We start from the raw sequence: 22,799 nt of genomic DNA, 5'->3' as shown, positions 1-22,799 counted from the left end.
GCATCTTCCGTATCAACCATCTCTATCCTGCAATTTAGGCAGCTGCTTTAATTTATAATACCACCTTGGGATCAAGTTCCAACTTGTCTAATTTATTAGCATATTGACTTAATTATTTTTTCCATTCACTCACTTATTTAAATTTGATAATCTGGGTTAGACCTCATGGGCCCCTTTTTGTCATGCCATCATTACATCATAAAAAAAACCCACAAAGAATCAACATTAATACTGTATGAGGTACAAAACAAAGAATACCAATTATAGAGAGTTTCACAGTATGGTAGGGCCTCCTGTTTGTACAGAATAATTGCATTATGGCTCCCTTCTCGATCACGCAGATGTGAGACTTTGTCAGAAAGTATTGTTAAAAACTAAGCAGGAGTACACATACTCAGACCCTCCTATGTCCATTAGTTTGGTAACTCAAACAAAGATAACAATTTGATCTGTTTGACATTTTCATTTCTAACCCATTTAAGCAGTGGTAAGTATATATTGTTTTTAGGTATCTTTCTTCAGATGATGTTCGACAGCTTAAATGCATCATATATCTCTGGAAGGATTTGTGCAATAAAATAGTATTTCAAAATTTCAAATCTATTCAGTTTCATAACTCAATAATGCTTCTCAACAGAAAAAAAGCTTGCCCATAACTCTTTCAAACTCACTTCTCCTCTTCACTCACTTACCCATTTGCTCCCTCCCTCACTTCTTTTAGTCACTCACTCATTCTCCCCACTGGCTTCCTCAATCACCTTGCACAATCACTCATCCATTCACTTCTCTCACTAATTCCCATCATACACTCTAATACTCATTTATTGTGCAGTTCACAAATACTTCTGAATGCTTAGTCTAAAAGCTCTAAAACTACTACTGATGCAGTAATAAATAAAATGGTGTTAGGCTTTATGGAAAACTTTATTTAAAACTTAGTAAGAGTCTAGGGCATCTCTCCCTGGAAGGTTTATGGCTGAGGTGCCAAAATATTAATTTTTTTTTAAATAAAAGTTTTCAACAAAACCTAGTATTTTCTAAGTCAAGTTTTCAACAAATAAACACCATTTTATTTTTCACTAATCGCTAAAGTCTGTAACTTATAAATGATTCTGGAATGCTCATGGTATAAGGCACACTGCCAAGTATCAACTTAGATGGAGCTGCACATTTAAAACAAAACGTGATACAGCTCTTCAGTGTAACACTGTCTTGATTCTCTATGACATGTTTCAAATTAACAGCCAGTGCTTAATAATCCAGTGACTAGTGACTATCTGACATATCCAAAATGTTAAATGTAACGCCTTTAATCCACAAAAGTTGCTTAAACTTTAACACAATATATATGTATTTAAAATTAAATGTTTAGCATATAACTAACATAAATAAATAAATAAATAAAATATAACAATTTCCGGATCTCTCGGAACTGATAAAACACAGATTAGAAAAGGTCGGAGTACTGTACATTCTGTAAAAAGTCGATTACCATCAGCAGGCAGCACACGTATAAAATAAATTACAACAAACATCATCTTTCTTTTCTGAAAACTGCCTGCCCGTTTGCCGAACAAACTTCCTTCCAATCTATAAACATTATTATTACATAATATATGGACATTTAGCCGTAGGAGTCAGACACCTACCTCATTAAAGTTAAAAAATGTGAGTGATTGTCCATCTCTGTCTGATCACGACCTGAAGTTATTATCAATTCAACTTCCGACAAAAAAAGCAAATGAAACAAGTTCTGCCAGCAATAGTAGCACCGTAGCAAGTAACCAAAGTACTGTACTGTGCTACACTACTGATTGTTTCTCGCTCTCTTTTTTGGGGAAGAGACTGAGAACCAATCAGTAGCCATCCAGCGGTCCACGAAACGTATGTGACTGCGGACATGGCAGTCCGATCCCCTTCCACTTTACTGTGTGGTTAAACCACATAGACTTTTGAGCATCACACTGATGCCCTCTGTCCTTAATCTGGACTGCTTTTACAGCAGACAGATTTACAGAAACTAATTAAAAAAAAAAACAAAAAAAAATGCGGAACTCGACAAGCATGCACAATTCGAGTTCTGGGACTTTGCGAGTCAGTCGGACTTGCTTAGAGCACAGCAGCCAGTCATAATATTTAAATAATTAATTTATAAACATTTTATTTTTAAAAATATTATTTTCTTTCTTTCTTCACAGCTGGGGGACACAAACTGCCACTGTCAGGATTCAGAATCTAGCGGAAATGTTTTCTGTGGAAAGGAAGTTCCATGGAATTCAGCAAAAACAGATAATTTTTCAGTATTGTTTTAAATTGGATTGTTATTCATATTTTGAGAGAAAGTGCATGTTCTGAAAAAGAAATCCAGTCTATTGCAGTCTTTATGCATCTCAGAAGTCAAATGCAAAGGACTGCATTTTCATAGACTTTTTAATAAGCTCCATATACTCTAGCCACCTCTTGCCTATTCTCTGTATCCTTACATCCTTACATCTCTGCAGGCAAAAATCTCATTTCTCCATTCATGTATTGACTTTGTTGAATACTTTATGCAGCTTTACAAATGTAATATTTTGTATGGTTGTTGTTATTCTCTGTAAGGTTCTGCATCCAAAATTCTACTGTCTCCTTATTTCTTGAACTCCTTTCCCTCTGTTTCATTATTATCACTTTCCATTTTGATTTATAACCTTCTGTTTGTGTTATGTGTAAGAACTTTAACTACATAGCTCTAAAATATCCATACAAATCAAGTAATCCTAAACCATCTTGTTCTTTGGGGGGATCAACTTATCTCACTTAACTCTTCCCCTCTCGTATAAACTCTTTCAACTCTTTATTAGTCACTGCTACAACGTCCTCTTGTTGATAAAAATATGCTTGACCTATATATAAAACTAAAGGGACTAAAAACATTTTCACTCCTTGTAGCTTGCTATCCATATCCATAAATAAGAGCTTCTAGTTTTTCAGTTTTTATATTTTGTTTAGACTCTTCCCACATATCCTTAGCTCCCTAATAGAATCTTTTTTAATCCATACACCTAAATACTTCATCTTATCATATTGCCTTAAATATGGGTTTTGCTGTAGCAATTCATGTGTTGGTTCATAATTTATGGCTATAGCCTTTGATTTATCTTCATTAATTTTATATCCTGAAAAGACGTGAAATTGTATCAAAGTGTTCAACAACACTGAAATATCATTTTCTAGATTTGTCAAATACAAAATAATATCATCTGCAAATAATGCCAACTTTTCTTCATTACCATACTAGTTACATCAGTGAATGTACAAGTCCTTTATTTTCTTTGCCACTGGCACTAAATGTAAAGCAAATAACAAAGTGGAAAAAGACGTCTCTACCTGGTTCCTCTGTTCAAACATAGCTTGGTGGAACCCTTCCACCTTAATTCTTGCCTTTGGTCCTTCATGTATCATCCTGATTTACCCTGACATTGTATCAAGGTATGCGAATGGTTCCATTGCCCTACTCATACAATCCCGATTGCTCTATCAAATCCATTCTCTGCATCAAGACCCACCAACAACAGCTGTATTTTCTTACATTCTGCTTCCCTCTAGATCACCATTATTGTATTAATGTTATCAAATGTTTGCCTCCCCTCCACAAAACCATACTGATCCATATCTATCAATATTGTCAACACCTTTACCATTATCTTAGCTAGTATAGATATAAGCACTTTAGTATGGGGACTTTAGATTTAGGAGGAGTGTGGTTTTAGGCTTATGGACCAATTAGGGACTTTAGGTGTTAGGCAGGGGGAGTAGAGTGTTATGTTTAGAGAGGGATCCAGGAGCTTAGGGTTAGCAAACAGGAAGGGAGTGTTACAATTAAGGAGTGAGAATTCAGGTCAGGGGTTATTTATTTATTTTATTTATTTTACAGTTGATGACCGGGCTAGTCCAACTGAATATATATATATCCATTTTTCACTAGAGGTCTGGGGAGAAAAGCTCCAGCAGTAGACATAGAATATACATTATATTTATACATGAAAAGATACAAATAGAAAATTCATTTGAATATAGTGATAGGCTATACATATACACTGTAAAAGGTCAGACATGTTAAATCAACACAGTTCATAAACTTTCATTCTTAGTACAGCAATAAAGTATCTTTGAACCTTGTTTGATAGGTGAGAGTTAGGGTAAGTACAGGTACATAGCCAACGTGTTTTGAAGTACTGTTTAAGGTTAGTTTTGAATAGAGTTATTGAGGAAACCAAAGTAAGATAAGTAGGCAGTAAGTTCCAGGTTTTGCCAACGGTGTTAGAGAACAAGGAATCACCGGCTGTGTTGTTGGTTTTAACTATCTGTACCAGTAGCCTACTGAATGAGTGTAGAGTCTTAAGGTTGTTGTATGGGGTGATAAGGTTATTATGTATGGGAGTGTTATCAGGTTGATAAAGAATTTTATGTGCAATTATAATTTGATTGTATTGTAGTTGATTAGGCAATTCTAACCACCCTAATTGACTCAAGTTATGACAGTGGTGGGTTCTGTATGCAGCTCCAGTGGCAAACCTAGCATTGTTATTATAGTAGCTTGCCAGTTTGTTAAAGTAATTTTTACTGGAGTTTGTGAATATGGGTGAGGCGTAAAGGAAGGTAGAGAGTAAGTGGGTGCAGGCAATTACAGTCCTAGTTAGTGGGGTAAGGAAGGCCTTAATCCTGTATAGATCGAAAAGTTTTTTATTGACTATTTTTATAGTATGGTTTATATGCACATCAGACTTAAGGCTGTTATCAGTTAATACCCCTAATAGTTTGGTGGAGGGATCCGGAGATATTATGATGCCATTGTTTGACTTAACCATAAAGGTAAGTGGGGAGGACTTGCGGGTTGGAGAGAATAGTAGTAATTTTGTTTTCTTAGGATTCAATATGAGATGACGGTTAAGCAGCCAGTTTTCAACTATGTTAAACACATTTTGGGTTAGGGTCTGTAAATCAGAGGGGGAAGTAACAGGGCATATTACTGTGGAATCGTCTGCATATTGAATACAGGTAGCATGTGGAATGACTGAGTACAAGTCATTAATAAAGACTGAAAATAGGAGACGTCCTAATATGGAACCTTGTGGAACACCAAGGGTAATTGGAAGACAGAATGATAGCTTGTTTTGCTATAGGACAGCCTGTTGTCTGTCATTTAGGTAAGATTGAAACCATTGTATAGCCAGGTTATCTAGAGAAAAGGATCTAAGTATGCTTATGAGAAGTTGATGGTTTACCATGTCAAAGGCTGTAAAGAGATCAATAAAGAGGGGTGAGGAAAGAATGTTATCATTGTGATTTTTGTTTATGGCATCAGTAAAAAACAGGAGGGCAGAGGTGGTGCTGTGAAATGGTCTAAAACCATGTTGAGAGTTGGCAAGTAAGTCATTTTGGATAAGATAGCTAAGCAGTTTTCTATGTATACATTTTTCCATAATTTTAGCCAGGGGTGATAATATAACAATGGGTCTATAATTCATTGGAGTTACCACCTTTGTGCAGAGAGATAATATGAGATATCTTCAAGATAGAGGGGATGGAACCTTTGGTTATTGTTCTATTAATTAGGATGGAGATGGGATAGGCTATGGCATCATCTGCTTTTTGCAGATATTCTGCTGGTAAGTGATCAGCAGAGAGGGTAGTTGGTTTAAGTTTCTTGATAAGGGTTCGAACAAGGGATGTGGGAACAGGTTGAAGGTGAAAAGAGGGTCGTGAGCTAGTTATGGGAGTAGTAGGTCTTGAGCCATCAGGAGATTAGCTGGTTAGCTAGAGATAGGATGGTTTTAGTAAATAAACTGTTAAAGGTATTGGCAACTTCTTTGGGACTATTGTGGTTAGTACCTGAGGGGTTGGAGTAGTGGATTGTCCTGGCTGTAGGAGTTTATTGATTCCTGCCTAGAACTTTTGTGGTTTTTTTTGGTGGGTTTGTTGTAGTTGGTAGTAAAAGTTTTTTTTTATCTGATAAAATGGATTTTTGTGTCATTCCTTAGCTGTTTGTATTTAATTTGATCTACAGGTTTTTTTTGTGGTATGCCATTTGGCTCATACTTTATTTCTTAGTAGTATTTTTTGTCTAGTTTCTTTCGTGATCCATGGGGGCTTTTTGTTTTAGTTCTTATAGAACGTGTTGGTGCATGGTAATCTAAAATGGCTAAAGATTTAATATTAAAGTATGATACTGCTTCCTCCGGGGCAGGTGTTAAGGGATTGGCCAATCACATAAACTTAATTCATTTTGGAAGTTATCTGGGTTAAATTTTTAATGTTCTTTATTGTCTTATAGGTGGGTTGGTTAAGTATATCAGTTTTATGCCTAATTATAAAGGTTAGAAAGCGGTCACTTATGTCATCAGGGAGAGTCCCTGTCTTGTATTGTTGGGGATGGCTGTTAATGAGAATCCAGTCTAAGGTACTTTCTTTCTTTGTTGTTGGGTTTGCTGATCCTAGTGGGGGGGGGGTAATGGTCTGAGTAAACCCAAATAGATTAACATGGATAGTGGGGTGCTCAGAGGAACAGTTGTTCCAATCAATGTTAAAGTCATCAAGGACTATGGTTTCTTGGGGATAGTTAGTTGACAACCAGTGTAGGATGTCCTCAAGGATGTTAATGTTATTACCTGGAGGTATATAGACACAGATGATATATATGCATTTACATTTATTGATTTGCATCTTAGTAACAAGAATTTCAGCATTACTGATTTGGGGAGGTTGAGAGGTTTCAGTGGTCACCTGTAGCCCTGATTTATATAGTACAGCTACCCCCCCCTCCATTCCTAGTTTTGCAGTCAAGTCTTATTATGTTATAACCAGGTGGTATTACTTCATTAGCTTATGTTGATGGCTTTAGCCATGTTTCTGTAAGACATAATATGCTTATTGGATAAACATCTAAGAGGGCATGTATGTGAGAACCTTATTATTTATGCTTCTAATCTTCAGATGGCCGATCAAGAGCGAGTTGTACGGTCTATTTAGGGTTTGTAAGTTGGAGTAAATAGTATTGTTGGGGCTTGGGTTATTGATAGTGGTTGGTCCAGGGTTCGGGTGAATGTCTCTATCTATTATGAGGTTGAGTTGTATCCTAAATATAAGTTTACAGAGTTTACATATTAGGTTCTGGTATTTCCTTGCTTTTGAGTTTATGTGTCTAGTTCAAATGAGTTGGTGATATTTTGTGAATAAGTAGTTAGGTAAGTACAGTATGTTTACTTGATTTTGAAAATTTGGTTTAATTGGCGTAGACGTTTGGCCTCTAGGGTAGTGAAAGCCCAGATAGTAATGATGTTCATAGGTGGTGAGTAGATATGGGATTATCATAAGAGGTAAGAGGGAGAGTAGCAGTAGTAACTTCCAAAGTGTTGAAGTGGGTAGTAGTGCCATTTTCATTGTTTTTCACTTTGGCTAGGATATCAGGTGGTAAAGTCAGTCTGTAGCTAGTAGGTTAGGTATGGTAATTAAGCATATGCAACTTTAAGGACTGGGTCTTAGTTGATTAGTTCAGAGAGGTTGGGGTGTGGCATAGGTCCTTTAAATTTAACACTACTGGGGGTGGGTGGGAATTGGGGGCAGGGTGGGGCGCAAAGCGAGCCCGAGCGCTGCGAGGGCGAGTGGAGCGGGGCTAATGCAGACACAAGATGCTTACAGACTCCTAAAGGATTATATTATATGTTTTTCATTTTAAATGCACCAAATTGTTCTATATCCTGTGCTGGTAGGTACTTTAGTCTAATATTTAAGTTGTTAATTTTACTTTGTTTGGTATGTCTGGTCTAACGTTTATTTAATTTGAATTTATTTAAACTAGGGATTTCACTAACAGAATGCTAGGGACACCTCCATTGCTATAGACCCTGGGCTTTAAACAAATCCAGTACAGTGATTCACAATACTAACCTTGTAGAAGTAGGTTGCTGAGGGGCAGGAAAGTTTAACTCTCCATGTTGCAGTTTCAGCATGGAGATCCTTCCTATGTTGCAAACCTTTCAAGTTGTGGGCAGTTTGGAGGGGGATAGCACCTAGTCAGAAAATAGTATGTTAGTCTATTAATAATTTGTAAGGAAGTTATGTATTTCTAGTGGTTCTTATAACAAACAGTACACTGTGGTTACTATCATTCTGCAAGCCAGCATAGCAATATATAATTTATAGTAGCATGTTTAGGTTATCCCAAAAGCATTATTTTTTGCTTAAAAGTTTAAAAGTGAGTAAAATAATTCAGCAACTATTCCAAAAGCAATGCCATAGATCTGTAGGGCTAGTTTGGAGGGGGATAGCCTCTCACAATAATTTTTTAGCATCTAAGGTTAACATGACAGTATTCCAAGGCATTTCTTGTTTAATTACATTCAGACTAGCTCAGTTTACTCAGTGACTGACCCAGTGGTTCAGTTGCAGTGATATAGAGCTAGTGACTTCAGTTTTAAACACTTTTAGCAATCACAGAGGTCCAAAGCTTTGTTTTTTAGCTTAAAAGTTTCAAAGTGAGTAAAATAATTTAGCGACTATTCCAACAGTAATGTCATAGATATGTAGGGCTATCAATTAACTTGCACAATCATTTTTTAGCATCTAAGGTTAACACGGCATTATTCCAAGGCATTTCTTGTTTAACTACAATCAAAATAGCACAGTTTACTCAGCGACTGACCCAGTGGTACAGTTGCAGTGATATAGATCTAGTGACTTTGGTTTTAATCACTTTTAGCAATCACAGAAGAAGTAATTAGTACAATGTCACCAGGATCTCTTATGCATTCAGGTACACACAAAATGGCTTATTCATGCTTATGCTTTGTATCCACCAAGATAACATAAATAACAGCAGCCTTTGTAAACTTTGCAGAGATTAAAATTCCTTCTTTAAACAAAAGTAGAACAATTTAGTTTGTTATGGCATATGGCAAGATACATACCAATTTAATGAAGCAGCGTACTGGGTCAGGAGCACCGGGGAGTTTGAAAATGGTGGCTGTGGTAGAGGGATAAGTAAATTTGCTTATGTGGGAGAAGGGGGAGGGGCTAATGCAGACAGAAGATACTTGCAGCCTCCTAAAGGATTATATTATATGTTTTCCATTTTAAATGCACAAAATTGTTCTATATCCTGTGCTGGTAGGTACTTTAGTCTAATATTTAAGTTGTTAATTTTACATTGTTTGGTATGTCTGATCTAACGTTTAGTTAAATTGAATTTAGGTAAACCAGGGATTTCACTAACAGAATGCTAGGGACACCTCCAGTACTATAGACCCAGGGCTTTAAATAAATCCAGCACAGTGATTCACAATATTAACCTTGTAGAAGTAGGTTGCTGAGGGGCAGAACAGTTTAACTCTCTGTTGCAGTTTCAGCAGGGAGATCCATCCTATGTTGCAAACCTTTCAGGTTGTCGGTAGTTTGGAGGGGGATAGCACCTTGTAGAAGTAGGTTGCTGAGGGGCAGGACAGTTTAACTCTCCGTGTTGAATTTAAGCAGGGAGATCCTTCCTATGTTGCAAGCCTTTCAAGTTGTGGGTAGTTTGGAGGGGGATAGCACCTTGTAGAAGTAGGTTGCTAAGAGTGGCAGGACAGTTTAACTCTCCGTGTTGCAGTTTTGGCAGGGAGATCTTTCCTATGTTGCAAGCCTTTCAAGTTGTGGGTAGTTTGGAGGGGATAGCACCTTGTAGAAGTAGGTTGCTAAGAGGGGCAGGACAGTTTAACTCTCTGTGTTGCAGTTTTGGCAGGGAGATCCTTCCTATTTTGCAAGCCTTTTAAGTTGTGGGAAGTTTGGAGGGGGAAGACACCTTGTAAAAGTAGGTTGCTGAGGGGCAGGACAATTTACCTCTCCGTGTTGCAGTTTCGGCAGGGAGATCATTCCTATGTTGCAAGCCTTTCAAGTTATGGGTAGTTTGGAGGGGGATAGCACCAATTTAATGAAGCAGCATACTAGGTCAGGAGCACCGGGGCGTTTGAGGTATTAGGTGGAATTTTATGGTTAGAAGTAGGGCTTTGGTAGTTTAGTTTAGTTCAGAAGGGTTGGCTGGTGGGATAGCTAGTTTATTATGTAGGACCAGGCTAGTGGGAGTTAGGGCACTTGTCATTTAGAGCAAGAGGCAGTAAGCAAGTGTGTCGTGAGCTACTAGCACTTGTTGTAGACTCGTTATGTCAAAGTTGATAACTGAATTATTAGACTTCATGAATCACATGTGCTTAATTATGTACAATCTGTGTAAGTCATCAGGATGAGGAATAGAAAAAAACAGCATAGTTTATGTTTTTCATATCTATTTCCATTTCCATAACTTAGCAGAAGTGTCATAAGCTATTATAAAAATAATATACTTGAAACTGCATCATTATATAAGTATGCTGGAGTATAAAGGGCCTTTCAGCATGCCTGGTCTGTTCAGATGTAAAGAGATAGCAGTGTCTTTCCATGTACCCCTTGCTTATTTTGGCTATTTATGATTTTTCTGTTCACCTTATTTCAGCTTTGTTCAAAAACTGTCCATTTTTTGGTCAATACCACACTATCAAAGATCCTTTTAATTTAACCAACATGCTGTTAATGATGAAATGTCATCTTGTAACCCACTTCATTTTCTCCCACTGCCACCATTTCACACCCCAGCCCTTATAAGGAGAGCTAGGCAGAAAAAAAGATGATGTGAAACCTTTATTGATCCAACAAAGATGTACTGAATGAAACAGATTCACGATTTGGTATTGTATGTATATTTCATTAGTATTAACTTTATTTCCTGAAGAAGGACTGCTGTAGTCTAAGTACATCAGTTTTTTTTCTTTCTGTTTTTAATAACACCTTATCCCAGCAGAATGTACAATGTGATCTTTTCATGTAGACCATTTTTATTTAATAAGGTATGTTGACTAATTTAGCCTAACTCTAAGGAATAAACTACATGGTAAATTGATTTTTCTGCTGATAGAGGTCTTGATGTATTTAGCCATAAGAATTAAAGGAAACATGTTCTACAAGATTAGCTTTAAGAGTAAATCTAATCAGTATGTTGACATCATATCGATAACTAAATATACTGGCTGTAAAGTCTGTCTACTGCACAGTACTGGATGCAGTGAAGACAAATATGGTACGGATCTCATCCTTTTCCTCAAAGCATTCGGAAAGCACTACTGCCCGGATTTTTGGTATACCTGTGTTCTATTTTCTGTCAAGGTGCTCATGCTTGCCTTTAGAGTAATGATCCTGCTTCTTCTGGATCCTGCTGTGCTTTAAGTGAAGCTCTTAATGATGCCATGTTTTACATTTGATGACCTAACTTGTCATTTTTGAGTTGACTAGTGCTTAAATACTTTTCTCTACATATTAGTTTGCAACCAAGCTTTCAAAGTGTGCATTTACACTTGTGCTTTACTCTTCCTTCCCGACCCTGCTCTGTACCTGACTGTTCTGTTCTCATCCTGTGGCTGAACCAAAGGCTTCCTTTTCTACTGTTTTCAGTCTCTTATTTCTAGCACAGAAAGAATTTGTGATGCATGTGGATGGATTGCTGTTTGTCGTGATGATATTGTTGGAAAGAGAATTTGATCAAGTATATAACCATTCTGCTTGGCTTTTTTAATGTGTCACTAATGCAGTTTTCCTTCTCCTTAGCCACATCTCCATCAATCCACATTTGGGATGCAATGAACAAACAGACCCACTCCATTCTACGCTGCTGCCATTCAAAGGGGGTTTGTTCTGTCAGCTTCAGTGCCACTGGCAAACTGCTGCTATCTGTGGGATTGGATCCAGAGCACACAGTCACCATCTGGAAGTGGCAGGAAGGTAGGACAGTTCAAGAATCAACTCAGTGCTTGTTAAATTAGTCTTGTAACTACCTGGAATTATATAACCTTCAGAAAGCCTTTTACCTTCCTTTCTAGAAGGCATTAACCCTTTATCAATATTTTTGCACAAACCCATTTTTTGGATAGCAACATCTGTCTGCTGTCCAGATCAAGAGCCAATCAGAAGACCCCATCATCCAAGCATGCATGTAGGTGTTTACTTGTACCTCTCCTACTTTAGAACTTCCTCCTTACAACATGGTCAGGGAATGCCCTCATCCTAGCAGACTGATGGTCTGACTTATAATGTGTCCGCCATTATTTATGAATCAAACTCAAATTGTTACAGGCTGAAGAACTACCAGATGCACCTGCTCCCATACCAACATCATATGTGAAGCACTGCTTGGAGGAAGTTCTGATAGGCATAAACCTCACCTCTTGCGGCTGTTTTGTGAACCTGCATCACTGCAGGGATGAATAATATCAATATTTTAAATACAGTTTGGGATAGAACATTTGATATGGAGCTCAAACAAAGATTGGGTGACAAACCTAAAGTGGTTTACAGTAGAGGCATGAACATCAAGGAAGCCCTAGATTTGAAAGGAGTGGGACAAGGCAACCGGCATATCTCTAGAATGTACAAGTGTGGTTCTTGCAACTACTGTAAATTTATTAATGATGGGCCGTATGTGGCGGTGGATGGTTATCCCCGTACTTTGGAGTGTCCTGGTCAGGGAACTTGTACAATTATGAATGTGGTGTACATAGCAACTTGCATTACATGCTCAGCATTCTATGTTGGAAAAACCATACGTAAATTAAGGGATAGAAATGAGCATGTAAGGGACAATAGGAATAGGAAGACTAGTAGTGCCCTCTATCATCATTCCACTGTATGTGATAATTTTAAGAGATTTTTGTTTTTTATCATTGATAAAGTTGAGAAAAGCAATAGGGGTGGCAATATTAAAGTTGACTTGGAACTAAGGGAAACAAAATGGCAACTAAGATTAAATGCCAAAACATTTCAAGGTATTAATGACAGCATATCTATTGCCCCCCTTTTAAAATGGAAATCTATACAAATATAAACCTTCACAGGGGTGGTTTTAATGTTTTGGTTTAGTATTTGATATGAATTTACATGTTTATTCTAATGTGTTTTATTCATTATGAGATATTTTAAATTGAACTGTATGGTTATTTAATAAAGGAAGTAGTTTTAATTTTGTAAGTGTGATGTCATGAGATTTTTTTACTTAAATAGGAATTGATGTATACTTTTTGTGACTCTGAAGAAGCCTAAGATTAAGAGGTGAAAGCGCTTAGTCTTGAATAAAGCTGTGTTTTTCGCCCTACTACAGTACGTTTTTTTCCTTATTTTTGTTGTTTTTTCGGTTTTGTTTTGTTTTCGTCGCATGTGTGGTGAATTTTTTGGTATGAATAATATCTTTCCTGACCCATATATGCTTCCATGCATGCAGTAGAAAGGTAGCATCACCTGCTGCTGGTGTGGAAAGCACACCCTGATCAAATATTGCGTGCTGCATACTCCCGCACAACATAATGTCATCATGTCAGTAATTGGACTGCCTTCCTGTTCCACAGGATGAACCTAAATGTCCAACCTCCCTTGTCAGCTTCTCCAGCATCTGGCCCAATAATTGATCCAAGGTCATCTAAACCGCAATCGGAGTCATCTCTTTCTGCAACAGTGCCAACCCTATTAATCCATCCTTCCAGTGTACCCCAGCTTAGAGTCAGACTAGAGAAATTTTTTGTTGTGAGGTGAGTTGAAAATGCTACTTAGTGCACCACTATGCCACTCCCACCAACACCATTAAGTTTGGTTAATTTGGTGAGCACTGTGACACAGTTTTACAAGCATTCATGGTTGAGAAGCTTAACGCATTCCCTCAGTACAGCTTTTTTGAGTGTGTACCTTTTACTTCCAGTGGGTCTGGACTGAGCCTTTAAAAAATGAAGTTATCAGCTTACAGTTCAAACAAATATTCACATCTCTGGAACCAGAAGTGTTACTAGAAAAGTATAAATGGCACTATTTAGGATAAATTAATCTTTATATTGGTGACATTCATTCAGTTTGATGCTTTAAACTGGATTTTATAAGCCAAAATAAAGGCAGTGAATATTAATTTTGTATTGTTGTGGAAACAGCTTATGATATTTCACTAACTATTCAAGGAAGAGACATACTGCCAGCAGGATTTTTTTCATACATCTGTAAGCTTTTATATGAGGCTATGCAGTTATGTCTGTATTATCTGAATATTGAGATATTTAGAGAAATATGAAAATTATTACAATACAAATAAACAGTATACAAACAAAATCCATTATCTCTTTAGCTGCATTAGACAGAGGTCAAATATCAATACACTTGTAAAAAAAGACACCTGCTGGATGACCCGGCTCCAGAAAACACACTCTGACATCAACCACCAAAACTTTAATGAACACGAACTTCTGATATAAAACCAATATTTAAAAAAAAAAGTTGAGAGCTTTTGTTCCATTAAAATTGTTACAGGAACTTCTTCAGAACTAAAACCTTGATTGAACACTCCACTCAAATACTTAAAAAATAACCTTAATTACATCATATGATTAGAAAGCTACCAATGCTATCCACTAATTAATAAATACTCTCTTGATTAACTATTAAAAGTTTGAAATTGTTAAAAATAATCAAACTGAATTGTTTGAATTAAACAACTTAAATATTGTTTTTTTTTTTATTGGAAATTCATGTTCATTAAAGTTTATGGTGGTTGATGTCATTGTGTGATTTCTAGAGATGGTTCCTCCAGCAGGTGTTTGTTTTTCAGTCGTTTTTCTGCCTGTGTGGTTCTGAGTTTGTGATATCAATACAATTGTGTTTGCCATCATATGTGCTTTAAGATGAAGTAGTGCAGTTGGGTAAAATCTTACCATAACAGTAGATGTCCTTATATTCACTGCTGCAGTATTCTTAACAGATGACAGGATTCTTAACATATGGGATTCCCTGCCATGGAAGCCCGACATCCGGCCAGTCTATCAAAGACTCCTGTTGTTTTAAAGGCACACCGAATGTCACTCAAACGCTGTAGGGCATAAAGGTGATGTACAGGCCTGCCATAGTCAAAACTGATTGTTCCAGTATGAACACCAGTCCAAGGAACCCAAGAGGTAACATATACATCCAGGAAGGGAAAGGACTAAGGGATGGAGCGAATACTGCAGCAGTGAAAGCAAGGACATCTACTGTTATGGTAAGATTTTATGCAATTGTGCTATGTCTGTACATTCACTGCTGCAGTATTCTTAACATAGGGGAGAGTGCCAATGCTCAAGAGGAAACTAGGAAGGGGGAAGGAACAGAAGAGTCCCCTAAAAAAGCCATGAAGAATGGCACTAGCAAAACCAGCCCTAACTCTATAGATATCATCCAATTTGTAATGTTTGGTAAAGGTATGCTCAGAAGTCCAGGTAACTGCTTCTAAAATAGAATTAGTATCTAAGCCCTTGAAAAAGGCACCAGAAGAAGTCATAACTCTAGTAGAATGAGCCTTGACTGAAGAGGGAAGGCTCTTGCAAGAGAAAGAGGAATGTAGATGGGAAGGGACGGATAGTCAGAGAGCACCTGATTTGTCTGGAAAGGAAGGCTTTAGAGTCCCTGAAAACTGAAGAGCCTTAGTAGGAGGAGCCCATTTGCCACTCTTTAACAGAACCAGGCAACCTTGGAATGAGTGTTATTTTCAAAATATACAAAAAGTATGTTTTATCCTCCAGACAAAATTAATTGTTAGCCCATGTTTAATTTCTATTTTAAAGCACTCCATCACGGACATTAGTTTGCCTCTCCCCATACTGTACTTCCTAACAGCAGTCTCCCTTTGCAAGCTGTTTCAACTATTTGAAAGCCCTGTTGTTTTTCTAGTATTACTAAACCCTTTCTGCTATAACTTGTGGTCTTTCTAAATCCCCCATACTCCTGGTTACAAGTGTTTATTTTATTTCACAAGAAAGGTATGCAAAACAAGTAAGTCCAAAGTACCTACTGATTTTCTTATTGTTTCAGAGCATTAGCTGCCCCCCCCCCCATTCTGTACTTCTAACTGCAATCTGTCTTTATATGCTGTACTATTTGTATGCTCTGCTGTTTCTCTACTTCTACTAAACCTTTTCTCTTATAAATTATTGTCTTCCTAATTTCCCCATAACACCTTGGTAAAATTGGCTTATTTTATTTCAATAAGACAGGTATGCAAAACAAGCAAGTCAGAGTACCTACTGCCTTTTCTTATTGTTTCTGTAGACTTGCATATCTGTGAAATCCGGGCCAGCTCTTTTCATCATACTATTGCTATCCACCACTTTTCTGGTCTATTCTGATCCTCCCCCTCCTCACAAGAACAATTGCAGCCTAATCAGGGCCAGCCCTTTTCATTATAAACCTACTGATAGTCTTTCTTCATCTGTTGCCCGCTACATTCCCCTCCCTTCCCCCAATTTCCACCCGCCCCCAGTTGTCCTACCTTTATTACAAACAGTAACTCCTCCCACCCTTCAACCTATAACACCACCACACCTATACTTCCTCCTACAACTTCTCACTACTATCCCTCCTACTCAGCTAATATGTACAGGCACACCATACCTATACTCACTGCATGCACACTCCTTGCATACATCACATCTTACCAAACCTCCACCATTCCTGCACTCAACCACTGGCACTGTACCACCACACACACCACCACTCATATCCCACCTCTGCTCTACTACTCTCTCATCAGGTCAACAACCTTCACAATACACCCTCTATATAGACTACAGACCACAATACCTAAACTAAAAATAACCCCACAATGTAACATAACCCTACCACCATACCTATTGCCCACAGAACAGAATCAAAAAACTTCCCTTATAAGCAAGCATATACAGAAATTGATAAAACTAATCATCTCATCCATATCCAGCCTAGCACTCAGTGGAGACATCCATCCTAATCCTGGTCCCTCTATCTCCAACCCCTCCCCTCATAATCAGACTACAAACCACATCTCCCAAATCGTAGTCAATAGAAAGCCAACCGACCTCCTTCTGATAAGCCTAAATATTAGAAGTATATGCAACAATGTGCATGAATTCCATGCCACCATAGACTTTTACTCCCCTGATGTAGTGATCCTTACAGAAACATGGTTAAAACCACACATTACTAATGAGCAAATCCTCCCTACTGGTTACGATATACTAAGAGTAGACTGACTAATCAAAAAAGGAGGTGGTATAGCTATAATATTTAAGCAGCATCTAGATATCCAGATCTTAAATTAGCAGCTCCACAAATAGGTAAGGAAGAAATAATATATACCAACCTTAAAATAAACCAAAATAAAACCCTAAACATAATAGGTTTCTACTTCCCACCAGGCCACAACATCCCTCCACTTGAAAACCTCTTCAGCTGGACTACCCACCACCTACCCCAAGAAACTTAAATTCTAGGAGACTTCAACACTGACTGGCAATCCTGCTGTAGCAACCACCCAACCCATCATGTAAACCTTCATGGCTTCACCCAACTAGTCCAGTCATCTACTAGGATAAATAACTCCAACAAACACACTACCCTTGATTGGATACTAGTCAATAAGAGCCCCCAGTTATATATAGCAGGCTGTTTATCTGACAGCCTCAGTGATCACTCCCCAACCTTCTTACTAAGAAAACACCTTTATAAAGCAAAACCCATCATCTACCGTCAAGTACACATAAAAACTAACTTCAGCCCTCTCTCATTCAGCTCATCCCTAAAAAACTGTAACTGGCAACCTCTAAAATACCTCAAACTAGATGGCGCAGTTGACTACTTTAATAAAACATTCCTAAGCATCCTTAATTACCATGCCCTCATAAGACGTTCCTGAACTAGAGCCCAACAATCCCCATGGCTACAAAAAAACACGAAGTCTGAAATGAAAAACAGGGATAAAGCGTGGGACAACTGGCACAAAACCAAAACCCCCTCTACTAAGCAAATATTCCTAGAACTACGCAATAGAACCAAAAAGCTTATAAAACAGGACAAAATCCAATACTACCAGTCTGCCCTTAACTCCTCCCAACATAACCCCAAACAATTCTGGTCCTCAATAAACTCCATCTTCCACCCAGGTAAAGTTAAGTACACCCACTCCTAACTTAACTCACTCCTCCGAAAATATTGCTACCTCTTTCAACAATCCCTTCACACAAACCGTACTATCACTAGCTAGACAACACAACCCCCCCCCCCATAAACCAACACCATCAGCTAGAACTAACAATCTCCCAACTAGCTTCTCTTTCTCTCCTGTTCCTACCTCCAAAATAAAACTACTACTAACTAAACTTAAAACCACCAGATTAGCAGCAGACAACCTCCCAGGGAATACATTCAACTTGCAGCTGATGCTCTAGCCTACCCCGTATCACTCTTGATTAACAGAACTCTGTGAGAAAGTTATGTTCCTGTACTATGGAAAGTCTCACACATAATTCCCCTACACAAAGGAAGCCCCTCCACAGATCTAACCAATTACTGCCCCATAGCTATTCCCTCGCCACTCTCCAAAATACCAGAGAGATGCATTCATTCTCAAGTCTCAGATCACCTCCTTGCTAACAACCTCGTCTCCAACATACAACACGGTTTCCGACCTAACCATAGCACCACCACCGCCTTACTCTCTTTCTCTAACACTATCCTACAAAATAAAAATGCAGGTTATCTCTCCTCAGCTACCTTTCTAGACCTCTCTAAAGCTTTCGACATGGTCCCACACTCATCTCTCTTCTCAATAACCTATCCTTCTCTCAACCAGTCATCAACTGGTTTCAGAGTTACCTATCTGACCGCCAACAAGCAGTTGTTTGGCAGGACAACTTATCGCCCCAACTACCAGTCTCCATAGGAGTTCCCCAAGGGTCCATCCTGGGACCCCTACTCTTCTCTATTTTCACCAATAATCTAGCCATCATCTGCACAGCCCACTCCCTACCATAACTGAAAAAAGTCACACAGGAAGCATTTTCTTCTATTGAAATTTGGTTATCCGATGCCCAACTAATACTCAACCCAAACAAAACAAAATTACTAATCTTCCAACCCAACAAACTTACTCTAGACAGCTCTCACTTTAACATCACAGCAAAAGACACCACCACCATCCATCCTACAGAACACACCAAATTACTAGGAGTAAAAATAGACAATAAACTGAACTTTGACATTCACATTTCCATGACCATTAAAAAAGTGCACAAAAAACTAGGAGCATTATATAGAAATCAGCAACTACTTACCAAAGCAGCTAAAATTTCAGTAGCAAATTCTCATCTTATCTCTACCCTACTCTATGCCTCTGTAATATTTACTAACCTTAGACAATACGATTTAAATAAGCTCGAAACCTGCTACAACAAAATCACCAAATTCGCCACAGGGGCTTCCTACCGTACTCACCACTGTCTCTCACTAGCAGAAATGGGCTGGCTAGAGCTCCCCCACCTCCTTCAATGGTACCAACTTGCACTCGCCCACAAACTAATAAACCAACCACTAAAAGTCCCATCCCTCCAGAATCTAATCCATCCCTAAATTACCATGAGACCACTAAGATCCAGCCACAAAAACCTCCTACAGGTCACAAGAGCCATTAACTCTGCTAGAGAAGCATTATTCTCCTGCACTATAGCCAAACTCTGGAACTCCCTCCCATCCTCAATTACCTCTGTAACTTCTTGCACCCACTTTAAATCCTTACTAAAATCACATTTCAAAACTTGTCAGATATGCCCTTGCAACCCCCCCCATGCCATCCACTCCCCCCAACCACTACCTCTCTCAGCCCCCTATCAAACAACCTACTCTTAGCAAGCTTGGCTACTCATGTTCCCAGCTACCTACCACATAATACTAACTTCTTGTAGCAACAACTGCTAATGGCTGTTATATACCTCAAAAGCAGATTGTATCAATTGTTCACTGAAGAATCTCAACTGCATTTGTAACCATGTTTAGTATATGTCACCATATTTTAAAATTGTAATATGTTCTCCAGCTGTTTTACATCTGTTTTCTTCTTGTCTTGCGTCCTTAACTGGACTAATGTCTATATTTAAATGCTATGTTTTTTAACTGTATAATGCAAATAATACTTAATGTGGAGCTTTTCTCCCCAGGCCTCCGCTGAAAATGGACCTGTGTCCAGTTGGACTCTCCCGGTCAACAAATGTAAATAAATAAATAAAAATAAATAAATAAATGTAAGATAGTGTGATCTCAGAATTGGTATATTTAATTTGTGGGTGGTGCAGGGGATTTGCCCCCTGCAAAAATGATGGAAGTATACTGTAAGGTTTTTAATTTGTTTTTTGTAAGAAGATAGCGCGATGGATTGGTTGGAGACATCTGGTAAACAATTTTCATTTATGTGTGATTCGGGCTTTTAAAGTTTCATTTTTTTGCAGTTTCATTAAATTCATCTCGGTAATGTTGGATTTGTTCATATGGGCTTTTGCTCATATGAAGTAGACCCACTTAGACATATGGGTCTGATAATTAATAGCCCTGAAAGCTAGGGTAGCAGAAGCGTAGACCTTCTTGCCCAGCCTTTCCATAGCTCTGCTGTCATTGTCAGAAGGCAATAACTTGGGGGAAGGAAGCAAATGAGATGGCTTATCAGAGGCTACAGACACTACAGAGGGGTTAGCAGCAGGACATTTATGTAAAAAAATACAATCCTCAGGCACCGTATAAAACCTGTCAGGTTTCTTGGGAGCAGGGGCAGAGAATCAGGCACATGAGAGGCATTGGAAAAAGCATCCAGCAAAGCAGCCAAAACAGGAGGAATAGCCCCAATCTTAGGAGATTCCAACTGCAGGAACTCATAGTACCTCCTATGGATTTCAGAGACCTGATCACAATCCCACTTAAAAAAAATCCATCATCCTAGACAATGTGTCCCCAAAGGAAATTTCCTCAAAAGGAACATCAGGACTATTAGATTCCTCCTCCACTAACCCATAGTCCAAAGGGGAAGGAATCTGAGTAGCATAAGTCAAGAATTCATCATCAGAATCTTACTCATCCTTAGAATAATCCTGTTCTGTAGGCCTTTTAAGGGGAGTAGAGGACCAAGGAGGTGCAGGAACTAAAACTCCTTGAGGAGGCTTTAAGGAAATTAAAGCAGTAAATAGCCTCTGATTAAAGACCTGCTACTCACTTTGTGGATTCCTAGGAGCAGAAGAAACGGCTGAGACCAAGGATGAGAGTTGAAAACCATAGTAGGAACTTCTTCCCCAGCTAAAAACAGAGGAACTTCCCTAGGCGCCTTGGAAAAAAATCAACTGTGCTTCCCCCGAATGTCTGAGATGGTGGCAAGCAATGCCTCTTCGGACATTCTGCCAGCAAGATCCCGCTGGCCTCCAACACGTCGGGGCAGAGAAATCTGACAACACAGCCGGATGAGTCTCCAGGTTTGTAACGACTTCGGGAGAAACACCTGGTAGAGGCTGGACGGTGGAAGATTCTGGTCATACCTTTTCACCTTCTTCTACTTCTTCTTCTTCCCTAACTGCTGACCCTCAGAGTGGGAGATTCCTTCCACTATCTCTTTAGCAAGAAGCTTAAGATGCTGGTTCTCAAGATACGAGGAAAGGGAAAAAAGTCTACTGCAAATTTGTTTTCGGGATGAATGCCTGACAAATTGAACAAGATGTATGGTCATGACATGCTCCTAGACAAAAAAGACACTTATCGTAGAGGTCTTTATGGGGAATCTGTCTCCCACACTGACATTTACCCTTCCTGGATGACATTAACCCAAGAAGCACAAAACAAGACAAGAAAAAACAAAAAAACTCCACTTATTTGCAACTGCAAAGAAGTCAGCAAACAGGAATAGTTAGTCACTGGAGAACAAAAATGTGGTCAACTGGTAGAAAACAGACACAGGTAAACAGACCAACAGTGAAAAGATACATTCGGACTGGCAGCAAAGAAGTTCTAACTGTGGTAGTCCTGAACATCACCTTTATACCCTATGCTATGCAAAGAGCCTTTGGGTGACCTTTAAAGCAACAGGAATCTTTGGTAGACTAGCCAGATGTCAGGGTTCCACAGCAAGGAATCCCATATGTTAAGAGTACTGTCATATGTTAAGAATACTGCAGCAGTGAATGTAAGGACATCTTATAATAACCTTGTATGTAGCATGGTTTTGAAATTATTAATGCAAATATGAACAAGCAATATTTGATGTAGGAGTTAACCTCAGAAACATGTGGAGGTGCACTTGGCTGTAATGAGTTAAGTCTGACTGTTATTCTTAAATATTATGTTTTTTTCTTTAGATTCTCAAAACTGTTTATGATATCCTTTACTTTTTCGCATGATCATGAATTATTCTATTAATGGAATTCATATAGTATTGTGTAAGAGTGATGTTAAGTAAGTAAACAGCATATCTATTGTAGCTCTGATCTCACTTTGACCAGTAGTATTAAAACAGTAAGAGAGAAGAAATGGGTATTCTTACATTTGTTAGCTGGTGTTGGTGTAAAATTTCCCAGCAGTACATGTGTTACTCCTTGGGCCATTATAGACTTATGCCATGCTGCTTATGCCATGATGCACTAATACTGGTCATCTGAAACAATATTTGTATACAGACATTGGCTCACACCATCACAGTTTTTCTTGATATCAGTGTAACAGTTATATGGATTTTCTTTTGCTCCTCTTTGAGGAATTCTTTGAATCATCCATTTCTCTTAGTTAATTTATTCCCAGTGTTTAGGTTTTATTTCAGTACTTGTCTTCCATTTTTAACTTTCATGACAATCCTAATATTTACTTTTTCTATTTTATAGGCTATGTCTGTGTATGCCTCAAAGAAGTCCCTGAACAAG

At 38.3% G+C, this 22,799-nt stretch overlaps 1 protein-coding gene across 1 annotated transcript in view; it reads left to right on the top strand.

The window, feature by feature from the left end:
- LOC122803780 (echinoderm microtubule-associated protein-like 5) overlaps positions 1 to 22,799 on the top strand; it is a 3,919,718-nt gene that overhangs the window by 3,132,876 nt on the left and 764,043 nt on the right. The window contains exon 34 of the mRNA XM_044073467.1: positions 11,650 to 11,823. Coding sequence (XP_043929402.1) covers positions 11,650 to 11,823 — 174 coding nt within the window. The remainder of the gene's footprint in view (positions 1 to 11,649; positions 11,824 to 22,799) is intronic.

Source organism: Protopterus annectens, chromosome 6.part0 (assembly GCF_019279795.1).
Source record: "Protopterus annectens isolate FY-2018-M chromosome 6.part0, PAN1.0, whole genome shotgun sequence".
Classification (NCBI taxonomy): Eukaryota; Metazoa; Chordata; order Ceratodontiformes; family Protopteridae; genus Protopterus; species Protopterus annectens.
This window is presented reverse-complemented; position numbering and strand designations above follow the sequence as displayed.